We start from the raw sequence: 18043 nt of genomic DNA, 5'->3' as shown, positions 1-18043 counted from the left end.
CCCTTTTATCCGCTTCCCGCGGTGGACTGCGAGAGCGATCGATGTGCTGCTCCAGCGGGGCCCCGGGCCCCTGTGCTCTCCCCGGCCACAGTTAGCATGGAGAAATGAGCCGCGAGGCCCCTGCCCGCGCCGCCAATCTTCTCATGCAGTATCCCGTCGAGAGACGAAATTCATCAGCCTCGTACACCCCCCCCCCCCCCCCCCCCATACACCCACCCACCCCTCTCTCTCTCTCTGTCTCTGTCTGTTGTCTCTTCAAAAACACTCTGCTCCATCCGGCACCATACTGAACCTGTGCTCAGCAGCCGAGGAAATTAGTTAGACCCATGCAGCAGATTCGATTCTGACTGGCCGGCGTGCACCATCGGAGGGGCGGGCCCCGGCCTTGACTGGAGTGTGCCGCCGGCCTGCTTCGATTCATTTGACCGGGAACCCCTGTAATTGCTCTCCTCACTCCTTTCCCCAGGTCCCAGCACTAGCCGCTGGCCCGGACAAGAAATTGGCAGCTTGGCAGCATGGGTGGAGGAGGGGGGGAGAGAGAGAGAGAGAAAGAGAGAGAGAGAGAGAGAGAGAGAGAGAGAGAGAGAGAGAGAGAGAGAGAGAGAGAGAGAGAGGGAAGGAGGGAGGGAAAGAGGGGATGAAAAAGAGGCTTTATCTGCGTCCAGGCAGGAAGTTTCTCTGTCTCTTTACAAAATGAAACTCCCAGCCACCCGCCCCTTTGCCTGCCTCCACAACCATAGACACACTTTGGAGAGGGGAGGTGGGGGGGTTCCACTGGGGCAGATTGTCTGTTGAAGGAGTGGAGGGGTGGGGGGGAGTAAAATAAGCCTCCAGCTAAACCGAAAAGAAAAGGAGAGAGGAAAAAACATGAATTCCTCCAATCCAATTGTGGGCTTCAGGGCAGTGCCTGGCCCAAGCTGTGGCAGCAGCTGGCTGTGGTAATGTGGTTATAGCAACGACCTTGGGGGGTGGGGGTCAGGCCATGTAGGGTCTTAATGTCAGTGTGTGTGTGTGTGTGAGAGAAATAGAGAGAGAGAGAGAGAGCCCCAACGGACACTCTCTCACACACACACACAAACCACCCCAAGGCAAGCTTTACTGGCCTGCTGCATGGTGTTTTTATAAGGGAGGACTTGTGCAGTGCAGACCCCTGCTATACATGTGCATGTGTGAGACGCCCATAGGCCTGCTGAGGGTCACAAAGGGCTAATTGGACAAGAGCCTTTGACTCAGGTCATGATACGTACTGCAACTGACTCCACACATAGCTACAGTACTTACTGTGTGGGTCTTGGTGAGACTGAGCTTAATGCAATAAGACTACGGTGGCGCGTCAGCATTCACGCCAGCCCAGTGGTTCAGTGCACCCAGTGCAGTATGCTAACTTTAATTAGCATTCCCACCATTCCTGGCACCCCCAAAAATGCATATTCAAAATGTTTGCCTAATTTGTCAGAGTGACTGACCTGCTGGGGAGCCATTGATCCTTGGACAGAAGAGCTGAACCCAGAGAGCGGCAGCACAATCAGCGTTGTTGTGGATTTGTTTAACATTATAACATTACCATAATTAAGGGCTTATAATAGAATGTGCTAATTGCATTTTTTGGTGGCGAGGGCATGTTTTCTTAATGGCTCATTAGGCCCTCCAGTACATTGGCAGATGTTTCCCTTTCTCTGAGTGAAGGCCCAGTCTAGGCTGCCACGATGCACAGTGACGGGCATAGGCAGCTCCAACACTTGTATGTGTGTGTGCGTGAGTGTGCGTGCGTGCTAGTGGTCTGCCCAGAGCTCTGTCCATACGGATCTGAGTGTATACCAGGGCCATGTGTTGAGTGAGCACGTGTGTGAAAGTGTTTGTCTCGCGGCCTTAGTGAGACCGCTGTAAACAATTGGACTATTTCAGACCAGCGTCTGTCAATTTCCTGTCATTTGTGTGTTTTTTTCGTCCTAGCTTCATTTGTGTTTGTGAATAGAATATGAAAATTGGTGGCAATTTGGTGTCTTGGTGGGAGGTTAATTGGATTTAAATGATTGCTTTTAAAAATGCCCAATTTTTTGTGCTTTACGGTTTGTTACTTGAATTTGTAATCATATTTCATATTATTCCAGAATTAAATGACTATAAATGCATACTAAAGCCTAGGCCACAGTAACATTTTATATTAAAGTAATTTTGTCTAACAACTCTTCTATTTGAATGATAACTGGCACTAGATTTGCACTCACCAGATTTTTTCTAATGCTTCTATCCTAGTCAGTGGTCTGTTCAGGATGGAAAAATATTTCTACACATCAACTGATCAACAATGTGTTTATTGGACTCATCATCCATATGGCCTCAACCTGTAATTTAGCTTGAAACATTTGACTTTTCGACCATTAAGCAGACACTTTTATCCGAAGCTACATAGGAATAGTGCAAATAGAAAGTACCGCAGAATACCAAGGATCAGAAGGGCATAGTACCACCTCTGTTTCAGTCGTCAGATTCAGGGAACGTTCTGGATTTTCTAGGCACAGTCCCCACATCTCAGCTACTAGCCATGGTGAACATCAATGACATCCCAACTCCAGTGTCTTGGTCTGTCAGCACTGTGTGTGACGGCTGTAGCAGTAAGAGCGGCGTCTAACCCCATGATGTGTCACCGCAGCTTCGTCACCTAGGCAACGACGAGGTGCACATGGTGTGGTCGGAGCACACGCGGGACTACCGGCGCGGAATCGTGCCCACGGACTTCGGAGACGTGCTCATCGTTGTGTACCCCATGAAGAACCACATGTACTTCATCCAGATCATGAAGAAACCACAGGTACTGACCGGACTCGCTCACATGTCGGAAAACTCCTGGTTCTGTGTGATGTTCTGTGTGTTGTATACATGCACTTTTATTATCATGTAGGCTACTCTTTTTTGTTTTGTTTTTGCATTCTATGTGATGCATTGGCATTTTATTGCTGCTGTTATTTTGGCAAGGTCTCCCTTGTAAAAGAGATCTAGCATCTCAATGGGACTTCCAGGTTAAATAAGATTAAATAAAAATACACAAAAAAAACATCTCTGGGTAAAATTGCCGCTGAGCTATGTATGAACCAAAACAGACAACTCGACACAACTGAAATTGAGGATAGAGAGAGAAGACATGGAGAGTGGAGTGGGGGCAGAGAGACCGGGACTGGAGAGTGATGACGGAATGAAAGAGGGCCGACTTGGAGAGAGAAAGAGGGAGGGCAGACAGAGTGATAGTAGAGAGAGAGAGAGAGAGAAGGATATGGAGTTGTGTCAGCCAAACAGGGGCTTAAGTGTGGCACAGCGTTGGCCAGGAGAATGCTAGGACACACAGGGCAGCCTTGGCGCTTTACCCACCTGCCAACACGACTCTGCCAACATAGAGATGATGGTGCCTGTACCCTTCTGCCAGGCCACTGCCTGCCACCGTGCATGCCCAGAGACAGACAGCATCTGAACCTTCATCTAGCAAACACTACACCTCTCAAATTCACACACACACACACACAAATCACACACTAGCTACTACAAGGGTGTTGTAAAAGTTCATTGTCCTGAGCTGACCCCAAGAAATTAGGCTTTATCTTTTATGTTCAGTATAAATTGTTTTGAATGGGCTTGCTGTCAGCACTTACTGTGTCCTGGTTATTAGAGTGCCGGGTGCGTTTGAATAATGAGTTGGACTGTGGAGAAACAGCAGGAGCTCTCTCTATCTAACTGTCTCGGAGGGCACACTGTCTTCAAATTTCAGGTCAACGATCATTCAGCCACAGTGATTTAGGAGCGCTTCCCAGATACATGAACAGACGTGTGTTCCCACACACACTGCTGCCTTCCGACGCAGACAATTCCTATTGTATTTGTTCAGGGATCTTTTCTTTGGTATCAATCAATATTCTGATCTTAGTTGCCTTAACATCGATGTGTGCTTTTGTCATGCTAAGTAAGATGTGATTTATTTGACAACGTTTAACCTTGTTGCTTTACTCCTGGCAGATAGGAAACAGACCACAACGGCAATATTACTTATTTGGATGCTTTTAAAGGAAAAAGAAAACACACACATTAACATTAGTTTTATTTGCCAAGTGAATACTCTGCTGTCCCCCCTCTCTTCATTTCTTTCTCCTTTTTCGTCGCTCTCTCAGGTTCCTTTCTTCGGTCCTCTGTTCAATGGAGCCATCGTGACGGGAGCGCTGCTGCCCAGCCTGGCACGGGCCACCTGCATCAACGCCAGCCGAGCTGTTAAGTCCCGTCTGACTCTCTACCAGAGCTTGTATCCTTTCTGCTGCTCCGCACTACTGTACCTTGGCTGGGTGTGGGTGTGTGTAAATAATCCGAGTCAAAGTGTGGGCACTCACAAAAGGAAGGTTTGCGTGAAAGTAATGGGGTAGGTGTGTGTCTGTGTTTGTATATCGTTTCCATGTATATCATAGGGATTCGTCAGGTAGGCTGGTGTTTGTGTGTGGGAGTTTGCATGTATGGGTGGAGTCACATGCATACCCATGGCTGAGCATGACACAGGATCTTTTGATTGACATGCGTGATTACCGCTCATGGTGTTGGGTAACCTGTGACGCGCATAGCAATAGTATTACATCATCGAGCCAAAAACGGATGTGGCATCTCTTCATTTCAAATGCCCGCAGAAATGGGACTGTCTACGCACACACATGCAGGCCAATCCCTGTGGCAGCGTGTGTCGGCAAGGGCCTGACTCCAGCTGTACTTGTCAGTTGGTTTAAAGGGAATGTAATCACTGATGGAGATGAATTAGCATGTGAATGGCAGGAGGAGGGAGAGAAGGATGGGGAGGAGGGGGGGGGGGGCAACATCTCTGAGCAGCCCCTGGGGGCGAAATCTGATCTCCCACAATGCCCTGCTCCTCAGGACAGGGTGTACGCTGTGGCCTGGCCCTGGTCGTCGTGCCAGTGCGCTGGTTGCCATAGAAACGTCTCCTGTTAAATCAAATGGGTCGTGTTTTGGGGCTTCTGTTCTGAGAGAAGAGGACAGTTTTGTAATAATGCGAACAGCTAACAACAAAGCCTTGTCTGCTTGCTCTCGTGTTTTCTGTGTGTGCAGGCATGTTTGTACACGTGTGTGTATGCACATTCACAACACGCCACCCCCCCACACACACCCTTGTATCTACCCTGTATCAGCCTCCGCCTGCGTCCCAGGGGCACAGTAGTCACAGCAGAGTAGTCACAGCAGAGTGACAGATGTCTGTTACCCGACGCCAAGTCAACTATCCCAGTGAAGGGGGGGGGGACTGCCAGTGAGGAGCCCTCCAACCTCCCCCGGCCCATCTCCCTGTCTCCTCCCTGCCATGGTGGACCAGACCCTGGCCAGGCCAGTGGGGCTCAGACCCCCCCCCCCCCCCAACCTGGCATTCCTTAGCAGCAGTAGCAACACTAAGGCCTGATCTCAGAGAGGAGATAACGATTGAGATGGGGATATGGAGACTTGGCTGGCCAAGGCAGCCTCAGAGCCAAGTCTGGATGGACAGTGAGCAGACAAACGGATGGTCCCAGCCAAGCCCACTGCCAACACTGCCTGGTGTCTGTGGACGGGCTGCGTGTCTACCACGGCTGGACGACTTTTTTAGGGGACGAGGGATTGTAGTGAAACAAAGGAATTCTTACAGACATCCGGAGGCTTGTTTTTATTAGACCTACTGCGTTGTACAACAACAACAAAAATAGCGTTTGTTCGTCAAAAAAGCCTGAAATTAAAAAATGTTTGGAATGAAGCAATCTAGAATGTCATTGTAGTTCTATTCCCTAGGGGAATAACAGGCATACCGTGACGATATGATTCATCAAGATTTGACCGCCCTATACCATCCTTCAATCCTCTGCTGTTGTCAGAGGACTGGCTGTTGTATTGTGCCAGGTGCTTCACATTCTCCCCCTTTCCATCTTAACCCTCCCTTCCCGCTGTCTTCTTCAGAAAATTTGGGTCATTTTTCCTTCGTTCTTTTTTTTTCCTTCTTTTTTTGTGTGCACAAAGTCGCAACAACGTACCCCGTCTCTTCCTGGAGATGGCTGTTTTTGTGCAAGAGATGAAATCCCCATCAAGAGCGTCCCTCCTTCACAATGGCCTCGGCAATCCGCAATCTGCTGCCCGCTAGCCCTGCCGCTCTCCAAGGTAATTAGTTGAATATTTCTTCAAAGAGAAGCCATATGACCCCTGTGCGTCCACATGAAAGGGGAGCGCGGCGCTGGGGCCCTCTCTTCCCACCCCACCACCGCGGGACTGGAGAGGCGTGCGCTGGCCCGCCGCTCTGCCGCTGGTTCACTCGGGCTAATTGGATTTGATATTGAGAAATGACCACAACCAGCCTCATGGCTGCAAAAAAACACACACACACTGACACACACATAAAAAAGCCTACTGACAGAGTTAATGAAGTGGTGTACGAGGGTGTGGTTGAATGTGTGAGTATGTTTACGTGTGTGTGTGTGTGTTGATGTGTGTGTGCCCATTGGCCGCAGGTGTTTTTGATCCAAGTCTAACCAAGGGTTTGTGTTCTGCTATCTTCACTCGTGCATCAGGTCAACATGCTTATTTAATCAACAATGCAGCGATATCATTTTCTTGCCCGGGGGGCACCGTATTTAAGAGACACTGCTGTCTCACACCCAATAGAGAAATCTTTCATAATGTGTCATTTATTATTGATACTAAACTCATAAACAAGGCAGCTGTCTGACCAACAGACTGTCTCTTCCTATTGAGAGAAGCTGGACAGAAAAGTGGAATTGACAAAATGTGTTCTATTACACTACACACTGTACTTCTTATTACACTACCAGTAGTTGTTGTTTTTTTCCCAACCTCCTTTTTCCTGAATGTGTCGACTATGGCCTACTGATAAGCGTGACACTGATATATTGACATGCTGTGTACTGACTAAAACGTCGGTACAGGAAGATGATGTGGCAAAAGCAGGAGGTCCTCTGGTGGGTCATCACCGCTGCCACGCGTCCTCCTGCCCCTCCCCCTTATGGCTGGAGTCTTTTCACCAACAGACACTACATGTTACTCTTGAACAAGCTCTACTTCAATGGTTTTATGTGCTCTTCATCCCTCCTTGTAAGGGCATTCTTTGTACACAGGGTGGTAAGGTGTGTTGGGAGGTGTGTGTGTTTAGGCTGCTGAAGACTCTAATAGGTGAGACGGAGGAAAGCTGACCTTCATTCTGAAACCCAGCTTCCCTACCGGTCAGAATCAATAGCTTGTGCACACTGCCCCTCGCTCCTCTCCCCTGGTACACATGCACACGCAGACACACACAGACACACACACAGACACACATCCATCTCCGGGCAGCGATCAATAGCCATAATCTGTTCCTGCCCATGGCTGGTCATGCGAGCCGGGCTTTTAGGTGGCATTGTGAGGAGTGTGTAGGGGGAGGAGGTGAGCCATCTCCCCAGACAGAGCTTCTCATGGTGCCCCTCCACCAAACACTGGGGTCGTGCCTCCCTGTGTTGAAACATGTCAGGCTCATGAGACAGGCTGTATAGGGTTAGTCCTGTGAAATCTACTGTTACGTTGTTCACAAGGTACATCAACTTTTGTTATGCCGATAGTTATTAAGCAGAGTTGACACTCCTTTCTCAAAGCATTTCAACCTTGTTCATCTCTTGGTTGACTAACAAAGGTGGGGGCTTTTCTCCCATTGAGAGAAAGATTATTTACCAAGTGGAGATGAAAGCATGTCTCTAATATGTGTGCGTGTGTGTGTGCGCGCGGGAGTACGTTATGAATAGATACTGCCATGTTAGTGTTAGTCACAAATGCATTATTTAGCAGTCCTGATGGGCCTAATTTGCCAGCTGTTGTGCCTACCCTCGTCAAGAGTCTTGTGTATGTGTAATACCCAGCGGGCTGAATCCATGTGAACGCAGTGCTCGGCTGGGCACAGTCTGGAGTCTGCCCTGCCGCACTCTGATTGGCTGGGGACTGGAGTGTGGATAACTAGCCCACTTCCTGCCAATGGCTCCGCCCCTCAGGGAGAAGTGGAGTGTGAACCTGGAAGCCAAACACGACTCAGAGTTGACTGTACCTTGAGAGAGTCTCGTTGGTTCTGGGGGAGTTTGAGGTCATAACAGCCAGTCTCCGTTGTTTATCAGCCTGTTAGTGGAGAGTCTCAGGTGCCTCGGTCACCAAGGCGCTGCCCAACTTAGTTTCTAGCACCCAGAGATCATCCAGCAGGGGTAGACTCACTGTACCCGCCCTGGAGTTGGATGTGCTGTTCAGGGTGGGGTTGATGGGGTCAGGCTGGGTGGGTGGGGGGCTTGTCAGGGGGTAGTCGGGTGCACTTTATGCAGTGGAAAAGAGGAAGGGTGGGGGGGGTGCGATCCTGAGTTCCCCTGCTGAATGTTTTAACCTAATCCCATTATCAGTGTAGCGCACTGCCTCTCTCTCTAACCTCCGCTCCCACCCCTACACCCCAACCCCCCCCGCTCCTACCCACACCCCCACACCTCTCTCCAGCTGACCAGCTGTTCCCGGGGCTTGCGACAATGTCCAATGTGTTCAGATCACTGAGTCTCTCCCTTACACACCCACCCACCCTCCTACACACACCCACTCCTTTACACACACACACTTCCACACTGGCCCCCCAGAGCTGCAGACAGCTCAGCCACTAGGGTCTAGTTGGGGGGGGGGGGGGGGGGGGGCTACTAGGAAGAGGAGGGGTAATAGAAGGGGGGGGGGGGCAAGCACAGGCCTGTCAAACCCAGTAGCCCTGACTCAGGAGGCAGGCAGGCCCAGGCCTCCGGATGGCATATGGCGTCTAGCTTCATACAACATGCAAAAGTATTCTCCCCCTTGCCTCCTCTCCACCCCCATCCCACCCTCCCCTGCTGCTAATGCAGAATGACTCATAGCATTTCTCTTTTTTCTTCTTCTGCCTGGCTTTCCCCCTCTTCTCCTCCTCATCCTCCTCCCCCCTCCTACCAAACCCCAGGCCTATAACAAAAGGCATCCCCCCTGGTGCACCCACACAGGGAAAGCCCTGGGGGCCCAGGGGCCGAGGACTGAGGGAGAGAGAGGGCTCTTAAACACAGGTAGAGCAGGCGTGGAAACAGACGGACGACAGCAGGGATCCAGGGCCTGATGACAGTCAGCCCCGCCTGGGAGGGGACACACACACACAGTCACACGTACACACACACACACACACACACAGTCACACGTACATACACACACACACACACAGTCACACACACGCACAAACAGTCACACATACACAGTTGGTGTTAGTTGTGGACTGGTGTTTTTGTGGGAGCACCAGTGATGGGGGATAAGAGGAACGCAGAGGGTTATCTAGCTGCAGTCTGTTTGTGTTCAAAGATGTGACGTGCTGCTGCTTTGCTGCATTTAATATTTCTGCAAAACTCCCTAGACTGAATTAAATCTAATTAGGGAATTAAGGACATGTTGTCCATATGCTGAATTTTACATGTGATAACAGCCAACAGTGTAACACTGTCATTCTCTTTTAAGTGATATAAGGACAGTGTTATTAAAACTATCTAGCTTGGCACTCTGAATGTACAGTAGTTTCTTACTATAATTTCAATATAGCAGTACGTGTTCGGTTCACTATTACTGATGAGACCCAACCCATACACTGTTGCCTTTTGTATTGCTGACATAGCACAGCATAATGTTACTGGAAGAATGTCATGCTTCGAGTATTCTTAAACTTGAACCCCCTCCCCCCCCGACCCCACTCCACCCCACCTCTCCTCTCTCTCCGTCTGCTACGCTTTCATGCCTGACATCTGTCCGTTTGAGGGGCCAAGAAATGAGCGGCAGCCAGGATGCCAGTTATTTTGCGTGGGATCTCCCTTTCTTTCCCATCCCCAGTGGGGAGGTGTGAGGTGTCAGGTAGCATTACCTAGTCCCAGTCCATACCATTATCAACCTGTCAGGGGTGGACCGTGGAGGCGTTTGGTACTTAACCCTAGCCAAGCCCTACAAATAACTCCAGAGGCTGTCTTTGTTACCAACAGTGTCAGATCCTTTGGTATTTTCCTGTACTTGTTCACAATATTTATACATAGAAAATTACATTAAATCTTTGATTATGATTATTATTTGTGACGAACCCTAACCCCAAGAGGAATATATAACATATATATGTTGTTAATACTTTCTCAGTGTTTCTATTAATTTTAGAAGTCTGGTACTGTATGTGAATGTAACTGTCCCCATAGCCCAGGCTGTCCTTTTGTGTGTACATTTGATTGTTTATTGTTTTTTTGGAGTTGAGGCTAGCTTCTTTAATACAAGCTCATCCTCGCTGTCCATCCTTCAGACTCTCGCAGTGCGTTGCTGTTAAGAGTCCATGTTAATTGTGATTGATGTGTGTGTGCCTGGCTCTACCCAGGGTGTAAAACTCTGGGTCTGTCTGCTCTAAGTGATTAGCATCCAGCTAGCCATTCCATCTGTTCCCCTAGCCTTGTTTAATTAATGAACTTTCTTTCTCCGCCCCTAGCCAGCCAGTGCAGCACTAAAGGAAAGCTGTTAGCCCTCTCAGGTTATCCAAATGGATGCCTGTTCTTGTTTTCCCCACAATGGGTGCATTCTCATTGATTAGTTGTGTTTTGTTTCCCCCTCTTTTGTCTCTGGGTTCTTGAGGGAGGGTTAATGAGGTTTTCTGGCAACCGCCAGCACTAGGAATCTGCGGATAAATGGGAATCTTTTTTTTTTTTTTTTTTTTTTTTTTTTTTTACGCACTTGGCAGAAGTGCAAAAAAACCTCAATGTTTTTGTCTGAGCGTGAGCATGCTTCTACACACTTGTTTGTCTGCGCACACACAAACACTTGTCAGCATGTGAGTGCCTGCATGTGTGTCAAATATGTGGTTCTCCTCTTTGGATTCGTGTCAGTGGGCTCTGGGAGGTGTTGCCAACTATTTTTGGAAACCTCTGTCCCTCTTTCTCTAGTTAAATTGTAGTCTTCCTCCCTCACTCCTTCCTTCCTTCCCCTGTTTCCTTCCAACTCTCTCATTACATGGAGGCACCGGACAGTCTTTGTCCCCAGACAGCTCCCCCCTCCTTTGTGCACAGACTCACTCATCGACATGGTCGTGTGCCCGTGTTGGAGCCCATATTTCACGCTCAGCTCGCCTTTGTTTGACGCCCGCCCAGATAAGGATCCCAATTCTAGGGGCCTCTCTGATATTGAAATCCGACAGCGGCGCACTGAGAGCTTTCAATCATCCATTATCTGGGCTCGAGTGATTACCATTCAATCTCCCAGGGCCCGTTCGGTGTTCGCGGCCAACGCTCAGCAGCCAGAGTCGTATCCCCTCTGCAAGACCAGGAACCAGCCAGGCACCATGTCACGTTCAGGCATATCCGTAGATATTTCCGAGGCGGACTTGAGACGCATCCGTGTTCGCCTCTGTGGGGGAAATGTCAGCAAAATGTCAGTCATGACCATCCCCTGGAATCTCTCACTCTGTGATGTGGCCCCAGGGTTTAGGGGCTCTTTTGTGAAGACACTGCTGGCTTCGTTGACATTATTCCATTTTCTCTCTTCTTTTTTTTTGTTCCATAAATGGACTTTAGCTTTTCAATTCCCTTTTATCATAATTAGGCCTGGCCTTGAATTGTGCAGGTTTTATTTATTTATTTAAAAAAGACATTGTATTTTTTCTTTCCTTTTTGGGGGGGGGGGGGGGACGGTGTGCCTGCCCACGTTGTGTTTAATGTCACAGACTTAATTGGTTATTCTAAAAAGAGGAATTAGTTGATTATTTATAAGTTGCACATAAATGCCTCTTTAAACAGTTCAAAGGCAGCGCCTGCTCCTTCACTTGCCTGTGTCCATTGTTCTCCATTAGAGGATGTCCTTGTCCTGCAGCATTTCCATTTTTGCACTAAATGGAATTTATTTCCTACATAGAGACAAGCAACGGCAAACAAAGCAGTAACAAAAACAGAACATTAAAGTCGTCCATCGTGCTTTGTTTGCCCCTTCTTAGGGAAAGCACTCTTTGATGTGGTAATGCCCAGAGACTGTACGTTGACAAGTGGCAGGCCATACTGGGACTAGCACCAGGTCTTCCTGTGTTTGCTAGAGTTTTGGAGTGTGTGTATGCGTGTCTGCACGCGTGTGTTCTTTTGTGGTTGAGGCTTGCGACAAAGAGAGAGCTTTATCAGTATTAGCACTAGTGAGAACTCCTGAGGTATTTCCACAGATCGCTTCATAAGCAGCTCAGGATGCATAACCCTCTTAGCTGAGACTTCATTGTCTCCTCTTCTCTAAATACCAGGCTTGGGACAACAACAACATCAGATAACACCGTGGTGTTCGCATGCTCCTCTCCCAGGTTTCGCAGTACATAACGTTGATGGGAAAAATCCCGTATTTGCCAGATCTTCACACTCACAGCACAGCTTTGTACTGAGAAACAAAAGCGCCCAGCACTTCAGCTGTAGGTGCTGCGTGCTGGGCACATCTTCATTAGTTATGTATAGCCGCTAATTACTATTGATGAGATTCAGGCAGATTTGGGTACAAATCTATAGCCATTGTGATTCTAATGAGAGTTATTTACTCTCAGATCTGCTAGCCATGGGGGATATGGGATGGAGATGCTGGGCTTTGTGGAGCCAGATATAGCCTGGACCAGCACGGCCCATTCTAAAGCCTCCTACATCCACTTGTTTTTGTATCTGCTGACTCCCCCGCCCCCCCCCCCCCCCCCCCCCCTTCCCAAACCCCCCCTCCCCCAGTATTGTCACCGTCTGCTGGGATGTATAGCACTTCCCGCTCCCCCATCTGTTTTTGTCCGCCATGAAAAGGTCCCATTATAATCCGTCCGACCGCGGCTGCCGGGGACATGTAGCCATGAGCGGGCCGGGACTCCCAGAGGCCCTGGCGTCGCTGCTCCTACAGTACTCCACAGTTTGAACCATCTAGACTACCCCACCCCCCTCTTGAAGATCTTCACTTGGGGCCCTAGACAGCTCTGCATGCCGCCCCCCCCCAACACACACTCACACATGCGTACACACACATACTCACACTTTTGGAGCCTGTTGAATAGGGGGGCATGCAGAGCTCCTATACGCCAAGGCAGTGTTCCTATTAACCCTTGAGTGACTGGGTAATGTCATTGAAGGAGGGCCACCTGGCTATGAGACAGTACAGTCAGCTGCCTGCTTGCCACTGAAGGGCCACAGAGGAGTAGAGAAGGACCAGGTGTTGGGCCCTAGAACCCCCTAATTGTTGCCATGTAATAGCCTCGCTTGACTGCACACTGTAGCCCGGGGGCAAGGATTAGGGGAAAAGCTGTTGCCAACACAGAAGTCCATTTTATTTTCAAACATTTTTTTGCTTGTGTATATTTTCTCTCTTGAAGAGGGGGGATATATCCAGCTCTTTGATTATTCCATCCAGGTTGGAGTCTGGGCCCCCCTCCCTCTCGTTCTGCCTTCTTCATCCCCCTCTTTCTCTTCCTCGTCATTCATCTCCGGCCTGGTACACATAAAAGGTTGCTTTAGGCCAGGAGGATGCTGGCTGTAAGAAGGCAGAACAAACACGTATACACATGAAAGAAAAGGCTGAGGGAAGGAAATGGGAGGATTGGTTTCAGACCTGGGTGTGCCTCAACATAAGCTGCTATGTATTCCAGAACATTCCTGGCAGGTGAACAGCCATATAGCAACAGTTGAGGTTCATTGGCTTCCACCTGCGAGCTTCCACTGGAGCACTCCCACTCCAGAGAGCCTTCCCTCCATCAGTCGGTGTCTTTCTTGTTTTGCACTTCTTTGACTCCCCAACCTGAAGCTTCTCTCGGCCCTGTTATTATTCTAATGGTCTGCCCACAGTGGAAACGATCCAGAGAGAAGAGAAAATTGTCCAGCGGCATTGTCTGTCTCTGTGTACGTGTCACTTTTTGATAAAGAGCTCCCAACCCCAATACAACCACAATGGCATTGATTGAAATTATGTCAGTAATGCCAAAATGAGGGCAACCGAATTCACTCTTGTCCCCGTAACTAACCCTTCCCCTCTCTGCGCCTCCGTGTTAACTGCGATCACACGCCGCCCCTGCCACTAATCATTAGCATTCCCGCTAAATGCCTGCCGTTTTGTATGAGGCCAGACGGCTCAATTTGCCCGATGAACCTTTCACAGCATGGGGGCAAAGCGGAAACGGGAGTATGCAGCGATGAATGGAAGCACGTCCTGAATGCGCCTCGCCAGTAGCAGGCGCGGGCTGAGTGGCGCTAACGCATCACAACCATTCCCCCGCACATGCCGCCAGCATCATTAACATTGCAGAGGCCCCAGTCTGTATGGTTAATATTTCATTACCACTGGTTGGAAAAGTGCTTGTGTTATCGTAGGGTTAAACCAGTGTTTGGCATGGCACGGCTTCATCGAGCACCTTTGGAAACCGAGCCGTCTGGGGGTCTCTGTGAGCCATGGAAAGGCATCTCGCAGTATATCCAGCTGTTGCTGTTGGCTTAAGAGCATGTTACAGTGTGTGTGTGTGTGTGTGCGTGCGTGTGCGCGTGTGTGTGTTTGAGCGAACAGGCTTGTGTGCGTGTGTTCCCACATGGTTAGGCTCCTCTGTTCTCCTCTGTCATTTTCTGTCTTGATATTCTTCAACATCCACATCCAGCCCTAATTGTCTCATTATTTCCAACTGTCCCACAACATTCCCATAATACTGTAACTCTCGTCTTAATCTCCCCTTTCAGAATCATCTTTATATGACTTTCCGTTAATGCATCACAGCCCTGTAATCTGTCTGTATTTGATTAATCAGGTCTGCCCATTGTACTTCACTTCTAAGGCCAGTCCTTTAGCCATCATCAATGGAGACCAGGGCCCTTTGAAAAGGAGATTAGTTACACAGAGCTCATCTGAATACACAAGCAACCATGTTCTCTTTTCAGAGGAAATTATCTTGTTGTGTTAACTAACCTACTGATAGTATGGTAGATTTGTTAGAATCTGCAGATCATGAAAGAGATCCTGTTTTCTGATGGTTAAAAGTGAAGCCAGACAGTGATAAGTCAAGAAAGAAAAAAATAAATAAGAAAAGGTAAAAGTAAGGACTGAGGAAGATGATTGAAGAGTGATGACATGATGCTTCTCATGACACCCAATCTCCTTTGTCGGAGCAACGTTCATTCACACTACACTGTGATCGTCCTCGTCACTTTAACTGTGTTGAATGGCATAGCTTTCCAGGTGGCCATATGCATATCGGAAGACTAACTGTCTGGCCCCTTGATTTGTTATCAAGTGCTAATCGATTTATCGTGCGTCACGGGGGAACAGTGGGGCGCAGAGGGCGTGGCATGCCTGAGGAAGTGGGCGACTGCTTGGTCCATCCCTGCCATAAATAACCAGCCGTGCCTGCAACCAGACACCTCGCCAGGTTTACACCAGAGGTAAAACTGTTGATGTTGCTGGCTCGCACTGATGATGTCACAGGTTAGGAATGATGTCACTGCCATAACTCCCTGTCCCCTTGTCTTGACTCTGAGACGGACGGTGGAGAGGTGTGGAGGTCTGGGCCCTGGAAACTGACGCCGGGGGAGATGAAGCCCCCTGGAGGTGTCATTAGCCCGGGCATACGCTGTGACCTCCTCCCCTCTCTTCTTCTGGGAGTCTGGGACTCTTGCAACACTGCTAATTAAGCTACCTGTTAAAGCTCTCTCAACCGGCCATTACATTAGACAGCACTCCATTCATTGTAGCATCTTAACGCGCACACACACGCACAAAAAAGCTACAATGTACACACACTGTTAGCACTCAGTGCCTTGCCTTCTTTCCCTCACACACCTCCTCTCTTGACTCTCCAGGAAAAAGCTGTTTAATGAGACACCAGGGTCTGAGTAGCTGCCCATGCATAATGGGATGGCGGGGCACACACAGACACACACATTCACACTCTCCCTTCTGGGTAGTATCTGTCATTCCCTCTCGGACTTTATCCCTCTCGCTTAGTTGTTTCTTCCTTTCACTCGATCACGTGTTGTCAAGCCCAAGTCATCTCTTTCGCTCCACCTCTCCCTGTCTCTCCCCTCCTGTTCCTCTCTCTCTCCCTCTGCCCTCCTGTTCCTCTCTCTCTCCCTCTCCCCTCCTGTTCCTCTCTCTCCCTCTCCCCTCCTGTTCCTCTCTCTCTCCCTCTCCCCTCCTGTTCCTCTCTCTCTCCCTCTCCCCTCCTGTTTCCCATAATCACCTCACACCTCTGGGGTCTTCCACTGGGACGAGCTTCTCACCTCAGCCAGCGCTGTGACAACAGGTACCACAGGTACTCACTCACCCAGCTTCTCTTCAATCAACACCTGCTCCACTCCTCTACTCTCTCCCCCTCTCTCTCCCTCTCTCTCTCTCTCTCTCTCTCTCTCTCTCTCTCTCTCCGTCTCTCTCTCTCTGTCTCTCTATCTGCTCTTCTCCTTGCCTCCCTCTGTCTGTCCCTCACTCTCTCTATTTATTTCCTTCTACCCCTCTCGCCCTCCCTCTCTCCCTCATCTTCCCTGTATCTGTCCCGCACTCTCTCTCCCCCCCGTTCTCCTTCTGTTTCCCCATTTCTTTCTTCCTCCTCTTTCTACACATCCCTCTGCTCTCTCCATCTGCTTCACCACTCCACCTTGACAGATCTCTCTTCAGTTTTTCTACACCATTGCATCTAGGAGATGACATTGTGACGCTCTGATAACTTAACCACAAAGCAGGGATCTTGTGCAGGGATTGTGACTGCATTAAAATGACTCATGATCACAGACCCTGGCCCACATTGCTAAACCATACCTTCCACGTCTAACATTCATGTAGGTAAAGTATATTTGTGTACAATGGGAAAAGGGAGGACAAGAAATTGGACTTTCACAAATCTCTTCCCACACTCCTGCTTCTACTTCACTTGCCCACCCTCCCCTGCCCATCCATTCAAACACCCGGGACCTTCTCCCCCTTCACACACACACACACCCCTTAACGGCCCAATTATGTGACTGCTGAGAGTCAATGGTACTGTGGCGGGCCACTCCTAGTCTCTCCTCCTCAGGAAGGTCAAGCTGATTGGCAGAGGTTAATGGGCAGACGTGGGCAAGAGAGGGGGTCAAGCATCTCTGGGCCCCCTCCACCACCACTTTCCAAGCCCCCCTCCCCTTCTCCACTTCCAGAGGGCCTCTTAGCAGGAGGACCTTTGAAAACAGGATTAACCTTGGCTTCTAGCTCTTTGGTGGTGGGTGGTATGTCTCTGTCATTTGAGCAGAATACTGCATTTGGACGTAATTTATTATCCATTATGACCAATGAGCGACCTCTCACTGCATGGATATCATGATGACTCATCGTGAATTGAGAGCCGTAATGGCTTACCCTATAAAGCATACATGTTACCTACACTGCAGTGTGTGAGAAGATGGGAGCCCCTACGCTCATAGACTCTGTACGCAACGGCTGGAAGCAGTCGGCTAGCAGCAGCTTGTTAAGTTGAATCCCATGAGCCAAGTTACCACAGTAACCCAAAGAAAAGCCTCCTCAGAGCTGAGAGGACATGCCTGCACTCAGACTAAAGACCCTTCCCATTTGAGAGGGGCCGAGGCCTGAGGCTTTGTTCAAGATCATGACCTTCACCCCTGGCCTCCCATCCCACACACACATCCCCCTCCTCCTAGTGTCCCCAACCCTGAGGACTCCCATCCCACACACACATCCCCCTCCCCCCAGTGTCCCCTACCCTGAGGCCTCGGACGTCTTTAAATATATATTTGATCGATGCCCAATGAGGGGTCCCTGGCCGATCCAGAGTCCTAGCTCTACGGAACCCTTGGAGGTCTTTGACCTCTGTTTGTCACGGTCAGAGGAGGTCATGCTCACATGTCATGGTCAGAGGGGGGGGTCCTCTCATGATGGGGCATCCAAGTCCCAGATACTCTCTCTGCTGGCGTCTCATTGAGCACTGCAGAAACCCCGACCGTGAGGTTCATCTGGTCTGAATGGCACGTTAACCTCTGTGCTAGGTTTG

General features: G+C 49.4%; 1 protein-coding gene across 5 annotated transcripts in view; it reads left to right on the top strand.

Moving 5' to 3' along the window:
* ralgapa2 (Ral GTPase activating protein catalytic subunit alpha 2) overlaps positions 1-18043 on the top strand; it is an 87140-nt gene that overhangs the window by 56512 nt on the left and 12585 nt on the right. For all 5 annotated transcript variants that reach the window (XM_067242519.1, XM_067242523.1, XM_067242518.1 and 2 more), the window contains 2 exons: positions 2654-2812; positions 4158-4285. In XM_067242519.1, the coding sequence (XP_067098620.1) occupies positions 2654-2812; positions 4158-4285 (287 nt within the window). The remainder of the gene's footprint in view (positions 1-2653; positions 2813-4157; positions 4286-18043) is intronic.

The sequence above is a fragment of the Osmerus mordax genome, chromosome 9 (assembly GCF_038355195.1).
Source record: "Osmerus mordax isolate fOsmMor3 chromosome 9, fOsmMor3.pri, whole genome shotgun sequence".
Classification (NCBI taxonomy): Eukaryota; Metazoa; Chordata; class Actinopteri; order Osmeriformes; family Osmeridae; genus Osmerus; species Osmerus mordax.
Note: the sequence above shows the minus strand (reverse complement) of the source record. Positions and strands in the feature narration are given on the sequence as shown.